This window comes from Sphaeroforma arctica (assembly GCF_001186125.1).
Source record: "Sphaeroforma arctica JP610 unplaced genomic scaffold supercont1.78, whole genome shotgun sequence".
Taxonomy (NCBI): domain Eukaryota; class Ichthyosporea; order Ichthyophonida; genus Sphaeroforma; species Sphaeroforma arctica.
In genome coordinates, this window is record NW_014040480.1 from 147,859 (window position 1) to 164,425 (window position 16,567).

The window sequence follows — 16,567 nt, forward strand, 5'->3', positions numbered from 1 at the left end:
AGTACGTAGTCGTACGTTAAGTAGTAAGTAACTAAGTAATTAATAGTATAGTAGACACGTACTATATATATATATATATATATATATATATATATATATACGTTTATACATTTACATACATACATACATACTTATATATATATATATGCATGTACGTTTGTATGTATGTATGTAAACATGTATTTATGTATGTATGTGTGGGTCTATATGTGTAATTATGAATGTATATATACATACATTTACATATATAATATGCATATATGCATCTATACATATACGTATATATATATATATCTATAATATATATATATATATATATATATAAATATAAATATAAATATATCTGATCCTGTACGATTTGCAAACGATTTGTACAATATAATCCTATACGATTTGTACAACAAAATCCTGTACAATTTGTACAATATAATCATGTACAATTTGTACAATATAATCCTGTACGATTTGTACAATATAATCCTGCACGATTTGTAAACGATTTGTGCAATATAATCCTATACGATTTGTACAACACAATCCTGTACAATTTGTACAATATAATCCTGTACGATTTGTAAACGTGTTCATGTAAAGCATACAAAGTATTTGCATTAAGGCGCACCTGCAATTCATTGGCCAGTTCCGTGACGGTCAAATCTACAATGTCCCTGAGTGCGTCGTCCTGCTGTAGCCACGACAACAGCTCCATACTGCTCTCCTGTAGGCCAATATGCGATGCACCTAAAAATGCGCAAAGTATAGTTGTAGTGATTATTTAGCAGAGCGAAATACATATGTGGAATGTGATTTAAATCGGACATATACAGATAATGTTCGATAGCGCCCGCAAAACATATATTCGAGAGAGGAACTAACCACCTCGCGGACACAACAAACCAGCAAAAGAAAGCACGGTATCTGCACACACAGCGACAGAATGTTAATGCCCAAGCCCATCGAGGAGCAACATAAAACTTGCGAGAAAAAAAAAAGTACGCCAACGGTCAAGAGGTGCGCGAATGAAATATATATATAGCCTTGAAAACTCTCAGTTACGTGCGTAAAAATACAATGAACCGAGATCCTGCTAAAATTTGGGATACTTGCTCTGCTAAACAGATTAAATCTGACACAAACAGTACCAAGCCTCTATACAAACATAAGCCTGCAATCACATACTCTTGAGAAACGAGTTTGCGATTTGCTTGCACAGCTGTGTAACCTGGGGACGATGGCTAGTGCTGAGTGTGGGCTGGTCAAAGCACCTCACCACACGTACCACACACTCCAATCGCTCGGCATGCGCTGCGTGTGCCTCCCACAGAGCACCGACTGTGCCGATGAAACGGTCCGTGACTGCCATACGCCCGAGGCTTTGGCGTTCTTTCTCCTTAGAAGTGTTGGAGCTGGGAGAAATGGAAGGTGGGTCATTTTGTGTATCGACTACCTCGTTGTAGTACCAGTGTTACGATGGTGGGTCGAGATGATGTCAACTTACTCAAAGGCTGTGAAAAACACGTCTAATATTTCTATATATTCTGCAGAATTGTGATCGCCATCGAATACTGCAGAAAATGCAACAGTGTGTATCGTGCAACGAGTTGCAAAGAGCGTTATACAAGTACGGAAGGGTATGAAAAATACAAAACAAAAGTTAATTGACAACACGGTATACAATCACACTTCCCACATTTTCACTGGAATGATAATTTAGCCACATTCGATATATATTTATATATAATATATAAATATTATAATATATATATATATAAATATTATATATATATATATATAATAATTATAATAATAATACAACAATATATATATATATATAAATATAATAATAATATATATAATAATCATAATAATATATAATATATAATAATAATAATAAGAATAAGAATAAGAATAATATATATCTAACCTTTTTTTTCGTGGCATGATGCCCACTCCCAGGCCAATCTGCCAGTCCTTGCCGCACAATGGGGTGGTGAATTCTGGCGCTACGGCGTGTTGAACAGCCGCGGCCAGCACCTCCAACTGTATCGTACAATGTTTGGAAGTTTGGGTTTGAGGCCAAATGTGTCTCAAAATACAAGGGTGGAGGTTAGTGTAGTGGCTGATTTCGTGGCGAGTTTTTGGGAAAAGTAAATGCAACAAGAAACTACTATAGGCCATCTGCTGGGATTGCTGTCATTACTTCCAACAAATTCATTGAATTAAAGAAGTAGAAGTTTAGATTGGGAGTGCACTAAACAATATACTGGCCCGTATGAAAGTGTCGAACCCAATTCATATTTAAATGTAGATATAAGTCTGAAAATTAAAGTTGTCACGCATGCTGTCGTTAGACACCAGCACCGCATCTGTCACAAACAACAATAGTTGTGTATACCACTCAATATACAGCAATTGAGTTTGTAGAAAATAGCCATTGCTGTGTCCGCTTGAACCGCACCCTACTATGCGCGTACAAGACATGCGATCGCTCTGCTGTGCATACCAAGCATAGTTCCAGTTCGTCGGGGAGTGTGACAGATTGCTCGTCGCTGCCTTTAGCTTTGCGCTTGGGCTTCTCCGTAGTGCTGGTGGAGTTGACTGCGGCAGTTTTGTCCAGAAGATTGCAGTACAAATCCCAATTCTGTGCAGTTACAGTGAGAATGATAGTTTTTGGTATTGAAAGTGCATTATTATGTGCAGGCACCGGGTTGTTGCTAAAGATACTCGGGTGCTGATTCGATGTTTTTGTTGAGGAAGTGCACAGGTGATGAGACATTCAAGCTGTACTGTGTAAGATAGAAGTCGGTCAATATGGCGGGTGTGTATATCAAACAGAAGTATTTACAGCACACGCGCAGTTGTATACCCATGTCCGACACTCACCTGCAGACAGGGCAGCAGCGACCACATGGCTTGCACAAGCTTTGTTTCGTTTTTCATCTGATCGCGTTGCTCATCGAACAGGCGAACGAACTTGACCAGCGCCGCCGCTGATTTGGGAAGTTAGTAAAAGTGTTGTAATTTACGAGCACGATTGTGTGTGCGCGAAGGTGAGGCGTGCGTGCTGCCGTGTGATGCGTGCAAAAATTACCAAACGATATACGTATCCTGTGAAGTATGATATGTTGTATGTAATTGCAGTTCAATGATGTATATGTGCACAAGACGAGGTTAGTGGGCGAGTTGCTCTCTGCGAGACATTTGTAAAAGCACGACATTGCACGTAGCATCTCCAGAAGAATTAGTACAAGCATTGGATACGGGCCTCACCTGAAGACAGCGATTCCTCAGAGTCATCGGCGAAGTTCTGACCAAAGACGAACTTGCCAGCAGCCTTCACGCGTTTGGCATTTGAGTTGTCGATGATACGGTAGATGCTCTCGATAGTCTCCGGACTAACCAGACCAAAACTAAGAAATTGTTCAGACATGAAAAAAAATTTGGTAGAAATTCAGCAATTCAACTCGTAAAAAATGATCGCATAAATTAGAGACAAGGGATTAAAAAATTAGAATGAAAAACATGTATCACAGAATCGTGCTGAACGATATGAGTAAGGAGTAGATACGTGGACCTGAGAGTGATCAAATATATGCATCTATAAGCTAACACACATCTGTGTGAAACAAAAACCCGTATTTCTAGAGTGTGCAATATCTATACACATGTGAGAGTTAGATAAGTCTTGTGAGAATACGAGTTCACTATGCGAGAATTAGACGCGCCTTTGTCAAAATGAGATCAGTCGATACATAAAATAGTGAAGCAAAATGAAAAATATGACAGGCCAATATAGATATATAAAAAAGCTCACCCACCTGTGGATCTTAGAGACGACCTCAATGGCCTCACAACTCACAGACGGGTTGATGTCATCCACCATTTGACACATGCGGTTGGCAAAACGTTCCGTGAAGCTCTCCAACTGCCCATGCAGCTCAGCGTTTGCGTACAGACCCTTCAACGCAACCACGCATGCTAACCGCACCTCTGGCTCGCGATCATTGAGCTGCCAGCCTGGGTTAATGGGAAGATCAGAAAGAGTAGTTTAGCTCATATATATGCTATGTACATATTAATGAGTATATATACGCACATATATACATGCAATATATGTAGCCATGTAATGCAATAATATTGCAGTGTGCGATGAAGCAAACATAACTATATAATTACAAGCGCTCAGGTACTTATGGATTTTATTGTATCGAATAGGTAATGAAGTCCAATGTATATGCTATTTATAGCCATAGTTATGATATTTTGACCTTCGTATATTTCCTTACCGAACACAAGTTGTTGTATATGGCATAGATTGAAACTTTCGTATACACATCAATATGCAATTGTAACTTACTCAACGATATGTATGTAAGAAAAACACGACGTAGCTAGCATTCTCGTTTATATGTAAAAGCCGGTCCTCAATAAAGCGATTCGATAAGATCATGATATACAAATTGTATGTATACGAACGCATGCACATAATATTAATCTTAAAATTTATATTCTTCTAAATACTTGCGCACAAACTCATGCGGGAATACATACGAGCACTCTTACGAAGATGCGCAAGGTGAATGATTAGTGTACACATAACCTCGAGTGTAGTATGAGCAGCGTGACTCTCATTCAGGACGAAAGGAGGTTCATCTCAGGTCATGCACCCAATCATACCTATAACATCCGCTAAACAGCTGAGTATTGAAGTTTATTTGCATGTCTGTGAATAGTCGACTACGACATTGTGGGCGCCGATAGTTGGCTATGTAGTGCCTACGCCACTGCTTACCTGCATATTTCAGATACTTGTCGTGCAAAAACAGATCCTTGCCATTCACCAGCCATCTGCCGAGAGCCTGAACAGCGTACAAGTAATATACTGATTAGATGCGCACGTGCTATATGGGTGTACATGTGTGATAATAATGTGTGCATGAATCATATGGGTTCGTATGTGGCATATGTATGTGGTGAGCGAATGTGAATGGTAATAAAAACATTGGCTAGGTGCAATGTATGTGACGTAAGGAATAGTGCGCTATATAGAAACATGGGCATCACATACGAGTGTATAAACAACTTTAATCAAAATGTAGAATGGTTCGCAAATAATGTCTATATGGAAAGGATTAAACTTATTTATTTCATCACTCGCAGGTGGTCTATTTCAGTCATAGTTCCGATGTGTATATATTATCCAGTTACTGGTTTTATGGAACTTATACCAGGAAGGCAAGCTAGTTGGTCACAATAGACCACAATAGACAAGCTATGCGACAAGGTGTGCATACCCATACCCATACTGCATTAAACCGTCCATCTGACAGTTGAATACAACTACGACGAGACGCCACATGTGTGCTGAAGTAACAGCCAAATGACAATTGCATGGAACGCGATGCGCGTGTACATTGACACACTGTACATCCGAAAGCACTCACCTTGATGGCGAGAATGCGTATTTCCATAGCAACGTCTCTGAACCGATGCACAAAACAGCCCGTGACCAGATCACCGATGTGGTCGGTGATGGTCTTCAGTTGATCAGAGTATGTATTGTTATTGTCTTGCAGGGTCTTGAGCTGACGGTGGAAGGACAGGGATTTAAATTACGCAATATGAGGGTTTGGGGTAGAGCAATATGAGAGTTTCGTATAATAGCCGCCACGAACAGATCAAATCAGGAAATGTAATCAAATTTCAGCTGTATGTGTATACTTGTGTAGTTAATCTATGTGATCACATTGATGCTCGACTCAGTACAAGCCATAAATAATCACAAATGGGTGATGATTCCAAGGAGTAGTACTTCTGCAAACACTAAAAATACGGGACCAACAAAAGCACCTTATTTGTCTCCAAAAAATTTTGAGCGTTCACATAAAGAACACGATTGACGAAATAATCTGTCCCTTGACTGATAATATAGCATACAAGCTTATCCGCTATTTAGAACAGTATACAGGGACTACGCTCCGCATGATGATCAGGAACATCCACACCAACACATCCACCACATTGATCGTTTTCACTGACTGAAATGTTCGTAAAGTACTTGGCATCAAAAACTGATAATATGATTGTGCTTACATCAACTCACAATACATGCGACGTTTAGCTCTACAATAACCCAGAAACATCATGTGCGACTTCACATGCAACAATTAATATAATCTTGCAAGCAATGTCACATCATTATAACCACTAAGGTATTCCTTCCAGATTACCCCCAGCCATTTCGTACACACCTTTGCTTTGGCAACTGCTTTGCCTTTCTTTTTGTTCTCCGTTTCCAGTTGTCTCTGGTTTTCATCTAACACTTTGTTGACTTTGGCTCGCACCTGCACAGAACGAAATAAATGGTCAAATCATTAACACGATCATCACATGCACACAAAATAGAGAGGATAGAGTATATCAGTCAGCAACAATAACAGGTAGTTCGGTCACAAATATCAGCGACAACTGCGTCAGCTACAAACGGTCCGCTACTTCTGATATAGATGCATGCACAATAAAATGCGCATTCACAACCCAGCCGCAGGTATGGATCACACCCTCAAATGCTCAAAAATTGCGACCCACACACCAGTGAATGATATGAATACAAGTTTCATTCACTACCATTAACGTCTTAGGGCTATTAACGCACTGACTCCGGGCAAGTGCACAATTACGGCGGTCGTGAGAATACTGGAGATAATTGTCGTTTCCATCAAACTTTATGAGTATCTTATTCAGTCCAATTTGGCCCGGATCCAAAGGACTAACTCATCATCATAAAGTATGAATGCGACACACCACAGAGACTGCAATTAAGAATCACCTCGGTCGGTGAAGAGAGACCGTATGATCAAAACACCAGCCGAATTCAGGGACTTTCATGTGTACATCTGGATTCATGAAACAGGTAACAGTGCACACACACACACACACACACACATATATATATATATATATGTGTGAGTGTGTGTGTATATAGATATATATGAATGTGAATATTACCCACCACTAATAAGGCATCTGTGGCCGTGAATGTGACCACACTGGCTGTGTGACGGAAGGCGCGCATCCGAGTACCCGAGAGCAACAGTAGCCACTGCGACAGTTTCGCCAATAGATAGTCATCATATAACTCATCGGGGCTAAGGCGCGTGATCAACTTGCATACGAAGTCACTCAGTCGCGTGTCAAAGCGTTTGAGTTGCTGTGGGAACCGAATGCGAGGGGTGACTGGATGAGCGGTGTGCCTTTATTTGATAATGAATATTTCGAAGTACGAGAGAAGAGTGAATAAGTCATACTCCAATAGTTTGTACGATATAACTTAAGACATTAAACATATTGTGTCGTTATCAATGCGATGTGCTACGGTTCACAAACACTTTTCTAGAATACAAGGTGAATCGTTGGAAGCAGCAATCTCGAGCGCGCGTGAGCAGTGAGCAATAACATGTTTGGCTATCCGCCTAGTGGAACCCATAACCTAATTATAAAAACATACCTTGGAAATTAGCGGATATGCAATAGTGTCTCCTAGTGCTTCTTGCAGATGCTCCAGAATATCGTCCTGTGGAGGTGGAAAAGAAGGGTGGATGGCGTAAGTGGCCACTAAAGAAATTGTGACAACCATCGGTAGCCTCTTGGGAAGCACAGCATTAGAAATTGCATCCAACTGTTCGTCCTTGATAATTCTATACTGTGTATATGAATGAAAATTTCTGATGTTACCGTTTGAGGGATCGGAGTGACTACTACAAACCATCATAACTTCAACATCACAAGTTCGGTTTGAAACCATTATGTGAGAGTTGTCATGCAAAATGATTGTACTATGATATGTATAAAAACATGATCCCCGCCATATTGAAAAACACGAACTGTCGTGTTGCAAATACATACACAATAAACATCCCTGGGGGTGTGGTAAACCAGGTTATACAGGTGGTGCGTGGGATTCGAAAAGTATAAATTCTGCAAGCAAATGGAAAAGGTTTGGGCGAAGCCAGCAACGAGCTTGGGCTACAAATGGCGACTAAAATCCAACACTTAGCGATAGTGTACAAGTATGTATATAGCAATTGACAGACGCATCCCTCCTATCCCTAATATAATACCAACGCCATACACATCAGCCAGGTATACACACCATGTCTTCCGAGCGGAATATCTGAAGCGACAACTCGCTCTTACATCCGCAAGCACGAAGGAGTGCATTAATCAACATCAGCATAGCCGCTTGTTTGTCGTCTTTGTACTGGTGTATCCATCCATCTACCAAGTCTTGTGCGGAGGGAGTGCCTGTCTTAAGCTGATCGAATATCAGCAGCGAAGTGCAAGGCACGTGTACGCCGTTCTTCTTCGATTTGGCCTGGCTTTGGCCGCTGACCTAATGAGAGGAAGAAAAAAAATTAGTTCGGGAATAGATTAACAGTAATATATGATCAGATTGAGACGTTACCTAAACATACGCATCTCAAGCTTCCGCAAATCTCCGCTCGTACATAAACGGAGACGGTAAGGAGCCGATGATATGGCCACAGGCTTCGTTGTAGATTTGTGGAGAGTCAGAGTATACATATATCGGATAAACGACACACTCATAATGACACATACAGCATGCACACATATACTGCCCTCTGATCACACAGATGACTGAGAAGCTTCGCGCACAGACGAGAATGAAGAAATACAAAGTGAAAAAACAAATCACCCTCCAAAGGGAGAGGTATGGTCCACTACAGAACTGCATACAGTATCCCACACTATGCCATGAATAGTCACTCCAATTTATGTACATTACATTGTCACGGGACAAAATTTTCTGCCTTCCTACCTTCTTTGGCTTGGCTTGGCCCTGCGCTATTTCTGCTCCCTTCTTTGTTTTGGGTTGCGGAGATACTGCGTGATGTAGAAATGCATGTCACTAGTGCGCGTCAAAACAATGTATGGTACTTCAGCTAGTTCCACATGTCTGACCAACCGATAAGATTTCGCTCCGAAGCTGCTAGGCGGGTTCTCAAAACATACGTGCTCTATTAAATTCGACATATTCTGGCTAGATCACACCATTGCGGCGCCATATCCGCTTGCATACATATACCGCATACAAACTGCAATTGGTACAATGAGTATACAACGTAACTTTAAGGAGTTCGGCACACGTGAGCATGAGAGAGCTTAGATATAAGGCTTAAAACAATATATCCATACAAGGTTAGCCAGGCTTGGTGACATTAAATTTCTGTCTATTTGTCACAGAATGAGAAGTCAGAGTGTTGGACACTGGCGAAACTTACAGTCTTCATCGCCGTCGCTGTCGTCTGAATTGAGCATTGATGAATTCTGCAGATACGTTGCGTGAGTGCAATACGATGAGTGTCATATGATAGAACATACGACAAGTCGTTGATAAGCGCTGCCCAGCGGTATTCAAGTGAGTCATTTCAGGATATTACGAGTACAACACAGTCTCCGTGCTTTTTTCGTGCCATACATATCGCGATACTGGCAAGTCGATCCAATATTGCTGCATAGGTACATGTGCATATGAATATAAATGTGCATGTGCACGTGAATATAAATATACATGTGCATGCGCGGGAGTGTGTGCTAATGTGTATTTGCGCATACATGTATAGCGTCATTTGATCGAAGGCCTTCGTGTAGCTCTGTCAACTCATATGTAGTGCAAAACTGTTCTGTCACCGTTCTGATGTAAACTGAATATCTGAATAGGTATGTACCACTTTATCTATTTACATGGCCCTTCTGTGTCTAAAGCGTCGCAGTGCACGCTGGCTGGTAGTGCTGTCGTGCATGTCGACAAGCTTCAAACTTTGTTGTATCACGTATAACACGCATTTAAAATTTAACACCTCAATCTTACAAAGACTGGACAAGATATTAGATTTGGGACAAAGCAAGTTCGAATTTGGGTAAGATCCTGGTGTGCAATGATAATCAACTATTGGTTCATTGAGAGTGTATACATGCACAACGCCGCTCCCCAGTTTGTATAGTGAGGCACATAGACTCTCGCTGATTCACACCCACATCTAAACAAGAACAATCTTCTCGCCACCTACCTGGGGTTGAGAGATGTCAGTGTTCTCCTTGTCACTGGAGTCACTCTCATCAATTGCATTGTTGGTTTGTGCGGCCTGTTTGCCCTGTCTCTTCTTTGTGGGTTGGGCAGCTTTTGTCCTCTTTTGCGACTGTTTGCTCTGCTGCTGAATTCACCATCACAGTGGTATTGGTTAGAAAAAAGGTACCTGGCAAAGTGCAGGGTTTTGACTGGCCATAGAAGAGTTTGCAGCTTTCGAGCCCAGATACTTATTATAATAAATGTTTCACATATCTTCACGGGGTTGGTCTGAAGAACACGATTAAACTATGACCCTTACCACATGCAAGCCAAGATAAAACCTGCTGAAAATATACATGCCCCATATGTTGGGCGGGTCCGGGTATATCCCTGCTCTCAGTACTACGTGTTCACTGAGAACATTCTTTGTAGAGTACTTTCGTGTGTTGACTGTTGCTTGTCTACGTGATCAATGCAGGTATAACTAGCGTGGACTCGTCACCAATTTGAAATAGGACCGATGGTTGATTCATGTCAACCGTGTGCTTATTGTCACTATTGAGGTCAAACACCTCCCTTTTGATACCGTACCATTCGTGTTCCTACTGTGTTGATACTCCCTACCGATTCAGCAGTCTTTTTTATGGCCATTACTATTACACGATACTATTCTGCTTGTTCCACTACCGTATCCCAATTACTCTCGTGTGCGTTCCGCTTGTGCGTGGTTGCGTGGTTAATGCTTTTACATGATTGTTACTTTCGTGTGACCATGGTTCTCGTGAAGAAGGCCAGTCGCGTATGTATTCTCACAATCACATGTCTTTCGTGTGGTTGTTGGATTTGCACGATACTTGGTTTCGTGTATAATCCATGCAAACACTAGCCTTTATGTTTATAAATCGCCAGAACGGTCGTATAGGCACTCTTTTTTGTGTGCGAACTTTTTACATTTATATGGGTACTTGCTGGTCCAGTATATGCGTTGTTCCTGCTTGGTAAACGCTTTCATACTTTTCGAAACTCTGTTTACTTGACTGCAATGTACGCATACTCTCGTGCCAACAAGAATATCATATATTCGTAAAACAATAACTATAATCCTGCCTTTAAAGCGGTCGTCTCCCTCACGCAGCTCACTAGCATACCTCGCACGTAGCGTAGCGTATTGATGTTGCTAGGTATGCTTTCTCCGCACTTCCGAACAGAACAGACAGTGATGCACCGCGACAAGTCGACTACTAACCACACACAATCCACACGAAAGTGCTCAAACCTACACACCTTGACATTCTGCGTCATCTTCTTGTTGACCTGTTTCTTAGCCTGTGTCTGAGTATTTTTAGTCTGTGTCTGCGATTGCGTTGGCAGTTCCTTCTGGAACTGTTGTGGCGGCTTTCGCACCCGCGTGCTAGCGCGTGTCCCGGTGTTCTCTGCCCCATCCTCTGGACTGATGGCCTGTGAACTGCTACCCACTTCGTCTGGTTGTCTAGTTCTATACGTATACGTGTTTGATAAAAGGTATAGAAATGTTTATAGTCGTTCATCGATTGAGCGAAGGTAAGCTTTAAACGTAGTAAGTAGGAGTTGACAGAACGGCCGACACAAGCCTAACATGGTTGCATAATTTAGTAACACAGTCAGCCCTTACGTATTTGTTCCGCCACTCTGTCAGCAGGTTAAAACTATTATATGAATACTATTCCTATTCGGCTGCCGATCATTTGCGTGCGCTTGTTCGGAAGAACAACGTATCGTGACGACCGTGCACGTTTGGCTCAGAGCTAAAACATGATACTTTCCCTAATATTATAGCCTCAAATGGCGATTTGCCGGCGGATTTACGATAACGCCAATAAGCACGATCCTAAATACCGATAGAATTAGTCAGCATAATATTATAGGTAAGTTTATATACATCTACACATGTAAGTAAAAACGTGTGCGTGACGGTCCGAAACAGTTATAGTGCGAGTAACTGTTGCGGCGACACATTTTACGCATTGCTTGTTCCACCTGGCACACTTTCGAGTGCGTCAATCAAGTGAGCTCTATAGCAGCGTCATGATGCTAAAATCACGTGATAAGTTAGAATGTATCACAGACTCACACTTCAGGCAATAGTGTGATAGAGTGAGCTTATTGTGCTGTTGCAGTGGCGAGATAAGGTGCTCTTAGAAAGTAAAACCAAGAACAAAAAAAAACATAGAAAGAAACATATTAATAACAAACGTGAGAGTAGATGTTATGCACACGCACCACACGATCTTGGTAGAAGAGTTCAAAATACCATGTGCAACGTGAAAAATGTCGTCCAGTGTGATGTGTATTATATGGATTGCAAGGTAAATAATCCCAGCTGTACGCCATACATCTCTCCACATATCAATATAGACGGATGATTCAGACACTTGAGCGGTGCAAAGTAGTTTCTAGGTAATTGTAGTACTACGTAGAAGAACAGCATATGTTAGAAATATACGCAGCGCACGCGGGTGGCATCGAAAGACGTACACGCCATACCTTCGTAGGTACACCATGATGCCCCGTGTCACGTTTATTGCCCAATCTTATGCAGAAGTGTATGGATTGCTTATGTTAGGCGTGTCCTGTGCTTATAGCTTCCTTATATATATATATGCAATGAACGTTGCTTAGATAATTGCCGAGGTAACACCTGTTTGCTTGTTGTATGGTACTACTTGAGTCCAGCAGACGATGTACACCTCCGTTTACTGTAGTTTAATACAGCGAAAGACCCTTCCGTGTCTATAGTAGCTATTCTCTGCCGTATGCATATGTAGACTGTAGTGTGCTTGTAGATCGTGCCAAGTACAACACCTGATACAAATACATGCAAACATATACATACATAAGCATACATATATATCAATACATATCAATATGTACACATTTATAAAATACAGACACGTAATCTCATAGAAGTTATATAAAAATATTTGCAATAAAAAATATTAACCGCCTCGATCAACTGCCCGCCAAATCAACAGCAGAGTACTATTTACCGGTAAATATTTTTTTTCTTTCATACCGGCCTCGGCAAGGGCCTCTACTCTCTCTGACTCACTCGCTCTCTATTTCAATACTGCTCTAGTTAGTAGTAGTAATCTGGCGCTCTTCACTGGGGTTTCCGCTGCAGGGTTGGCTCACCCGGTGTGGCTGCGCAGGTTTCGTGGCAACCACTGGTCCTAACGCCCCTTGCAGGAAGGATTGGAAATCGAACATGTACCGCGATACAATAGTAAATATGCATCAAAGTATAAAGCTTGCAGTATCTGCAAGGTAGTACATAGTTTCACATTTTGAGCGCAGACCTGATCTACAGTGCTAATGAACCCGTGGTGCCCAGCTAGTGCTACCCTATACTTTTAACACTGCATTTGTTCGCTATAAATTATGGAGGGGTTGTTATATCCACATACAAGTAGACACTTGATAATTGAGATTTCCATAGGGGTTGTTATATCCACATACAAGTAGACATTTGATATTTGAGATTTCCATAGGGGTTGTTATATCCACATACAAGTAGACACTTGATATTTGAGATTTCCATAGGGGTTGTTACCTATAACTCGTGTGTCTGACAAGTTAAACCTACACGAGTAGAACCTACACGAGTATCCACTACGATTATCCTAATAGGGCATGTGTCATGCTCTTTAAATTATTATTATTATTAATATATATATATATATATATAGGACAAAAAAGCAGACAGCTATATAGTAAGACCTGCGTTGAACCTGTTATTGCGTGATAATTGCAAAAGGCGGGCGTCTCTGGGCAGGTTGCAATACTATTCAGAGAACACGGTCAATAGCCCACCTCGGTTGCTCAAGAGAAGTACAGCACCACCACTCTAAGATATATAGATTCTTCAAACACCCTGCGAGATCGAAAAGACATAACGAAAAGACATAATTGTCGTCAGATCCGAAATGGTACCACTCCCGAGAATCAAGAATATGTTTTCTACTGTCCACACTCAGTCATCTGAGTACTTTGCTCTACCATCAGTTTACCCATATTCGTCCAAATTCCAGCAACGTGTTCTACAATCGGTTTGGAGTCAGTTTATAGTATTGAACAGCGATTACCCCACGTTAGACTCGTAAGCGATATCACAAACACTCCAGAGATACTACAAACGCACTATACGAAGTTTGTACACGTGGTGATTGTTGTACTCGGAAGACACATCACAAGATACTGCCCCGGTGGATGAGAAGGCTTGGAATAGATTCTTACAAACATGTGCTTAATGTAAATTTAATTGGCCATCTTTTGTCGTTACATTTTATATATTCTGTTTCTTCAAAGCACAGATCATCGCCTCAGCAAACAATTATCGTACACGCGCCGTTCAATCTTTGTACTAAACAAGTGATAAAATCCTGTACGACTGATATGTAGCGCGTGCTAGACGCCATACATCCGTAAATTGCGGTATCCATGCTTGTGATCATGAATTTGTTCGACATCTATATATGCCATCATGAATCTATTCAACATATACGCTGATGATCGTGACTCTGATTCCACGCGACATCTATCCTAATATCTCCACGGGTTCATGCATGTCTTGGTCGTGGTCGCCATCGTAGAACTCCTCATTGGTTTCTCTTTGTTTGTCACTGCTCTCATGTTGGTCGGGATCGGCTTCATCCTCCCTCGAGTCATCCATTGCCATCGCATCTGGGGGCACCTATTGACCGTATTGATAGACTTGGTAAGTATGGCTGCAGCATATAATACACTACCCGTATAATTGGAATTAATAGAATCCATCGCATCTCGAATATTGGAGTTAATATTCTACATGACACCTCGTACAATTGGGATGAATATGATAGAATATGATACACTACATCTCGTATAATTGGAATTAATACAATCATCACAACCGGTATAATTGAAAATAATATAATACACTATATCCCGTGTAATTGGAATCAATATAATACATTACATCCCGTATAGCTGTAAATAATATAACAATTCATATCCCGTATAACTGGAGTTAATCGATACAGCAATGCTACAGCAAAAAAAAGTATACATCTTGGAATCGGTGAAATTCCAAGCTAGAAGAATCATATACGATTTCCAACAAACACGTTGAAGTTATCATTAGATCGATGAACTAGACGCCACCATACATAGACAAGTTGCAACAAACATGTGATCTTAAGTTGGCACCCAAAGTTGAGCGGCGAATCTACACACCTCGTGCATCTGCACGCTGGGTGCTCCCTGAAGACTACGTAGATTCTCCAGCGTTTTGTTTTTAATCTGATAATGTGTAACGTATTAACGAGGTCAGTGGTTGTCAAATGTTTGAGCATGTGCACACGGATGCCGACAGACTCGTACAATACGACAGAGCTGCGAACCCAAAGATGGCGCACTTTCAAGCACGCATTTGCCCATCATCAAAGTTGTCACAGCACTCCTGCAATAACCAATTATCATCGCAAAACAATCGCAAATGAAGAATATCATACATCCGCAAATAAGCAGAGCGCACATACCGCATCAAGGTAAGTTTTAGTGTTCTGATTATTTCGACTACAACTGAGTTCTGTGTGTAATTTAAAGTCGGGACCGTAATATTCGAAGAAGTCGTTATACGGCAGATCGTCCCTGTAGTACCAATAAATTGTATCTTACGCGTTAGTCATGTGACGGATTAAATAGTCATGTGACGGATTAACAAGTCATGCGACGGGTTAATCGCATACAAATACTGCTTTACCGTTTTATAAGTCACGTACTTGATCTTGTAATTGTTGCTTTTGGACACCATAGCTGGCACATACTGGGCTTTGTTACTGTACATCGTTGCCACCACGGCTGACACTTACGTGATCGTATTCCCAATACTTCGTGACATCATAGCTGACAAAATACTTGTTTTTATTCCTAATATTACTTGACCCTACTTGCTGGGATTTGTTCCTGCTTTTAGTTGCCACCATAGTTGGCACTTACTTGATCTTGGTGTCTAGTAGCACAGACGTCTCGTATGCCCAGCATCGTGCTACGTTGCGGATTGTGTAGCCGCCTCCCCCCAACACCAGCAGTGGCAGTCCAAAGCTCTGTAATATGTGTATACGCATCAAACGCCATGCATCAAGTGAGACGTGAGTTGAGTTCTTATCGAGTGTATGTGTACTACAAGTGTATGTGTGAGATAGAGCGAGTGATTGGCGTGTCCAACCCGCCGTAGGAAGAGCGCTATCAAGTCTTAGGATAGAGAATTAACCACATCGACAAGCACACGGGCGTTACAGGACTGCATACTCCTTAGCAAACAATGTGAGACGTATCGTATCATCTCTTTAAAATACAAACTGAAACAGAATCGCACACTGAAATACACAAAGTGTGTTTGCAATTCTGCGTGTTAAATTTATGTATACGCAAAATTGTACAGTAAACATTGGCATTAAT

At 41.2% G+C, this 16,567-nt stretch overlaps 1 protein-coding gene across 1 annotated transcript in view; it reads right to left on the reverse strand.

Annotated features, from left to right (window-relative positions):
* SARC_01862 (hypothetical protein) overlaps positions 1-12,630 on the reverse strand; it is a gene marked incomplete at both ends in the record, with an annotated part of 16,537 nt that extends 3,907 nt beyond the window's left edge. Inside the window, 18 exons of the mRNA XM_014304413.1 lie at positions 623-741; positions 1,180-1,406; positions 1,925-2,040; positions 2,504-2,641; positions 2,884-2,990; positions 3,271-3,410; positions 3,819-4,017; positions 4,793-4,859; positions 5,445-5,585; positions 6,252-6,344; positions 7,013-7,210; positions 7,508-7,573; positions 8,153-8,392; positions 8,840-8,904; positions 9,303-9,348; positions 10,092-10,232; positions 11,375-11,585; positions 12,614-12,630. Coding sequence (XP_014159888.1) covers positions 623-741; positions 1,180-1,406; positions 1,925-2,040; positions 2,504-2,641; positions 2,884-2,990; positions 3,271-3,410; positions 3,819-4,017; positions 4,793-4,859; positions 5,445-5,585; positions 6,252-6,344; positions 7,013-7,210; positions 7,508-7,573; positions 8,153-8,392; positions 8,840-8,904; positions 9,303-9,348; positions 10,092-10,232; positions 11,375-11,585; positions 12,614-12,630 — 2,331 coding nt within the window. The remainder of the gene's footprint in view (positions 1-622; positions 742-1,179; positions 1,407-1,924; positions 2,041-2,503; positions 2,642-2,883; positions 2,991-3,270; positions 3,411-3,818; positions 4,018-4,792; positions 4,860-5,444; positions 5,586-6,251; positions 6,345-7,012; positions 7,211-7,507; positions 7,574-8,152; positions 8,393-8,839; positions 8,905-9,302; positions 9,349-10,091; positions 10,233-11,374; positions 11,586-12,613) is intronic.
* Between the last annotated feature and the right edge of the window lie 3,937 nt (positions 12,631-16,567).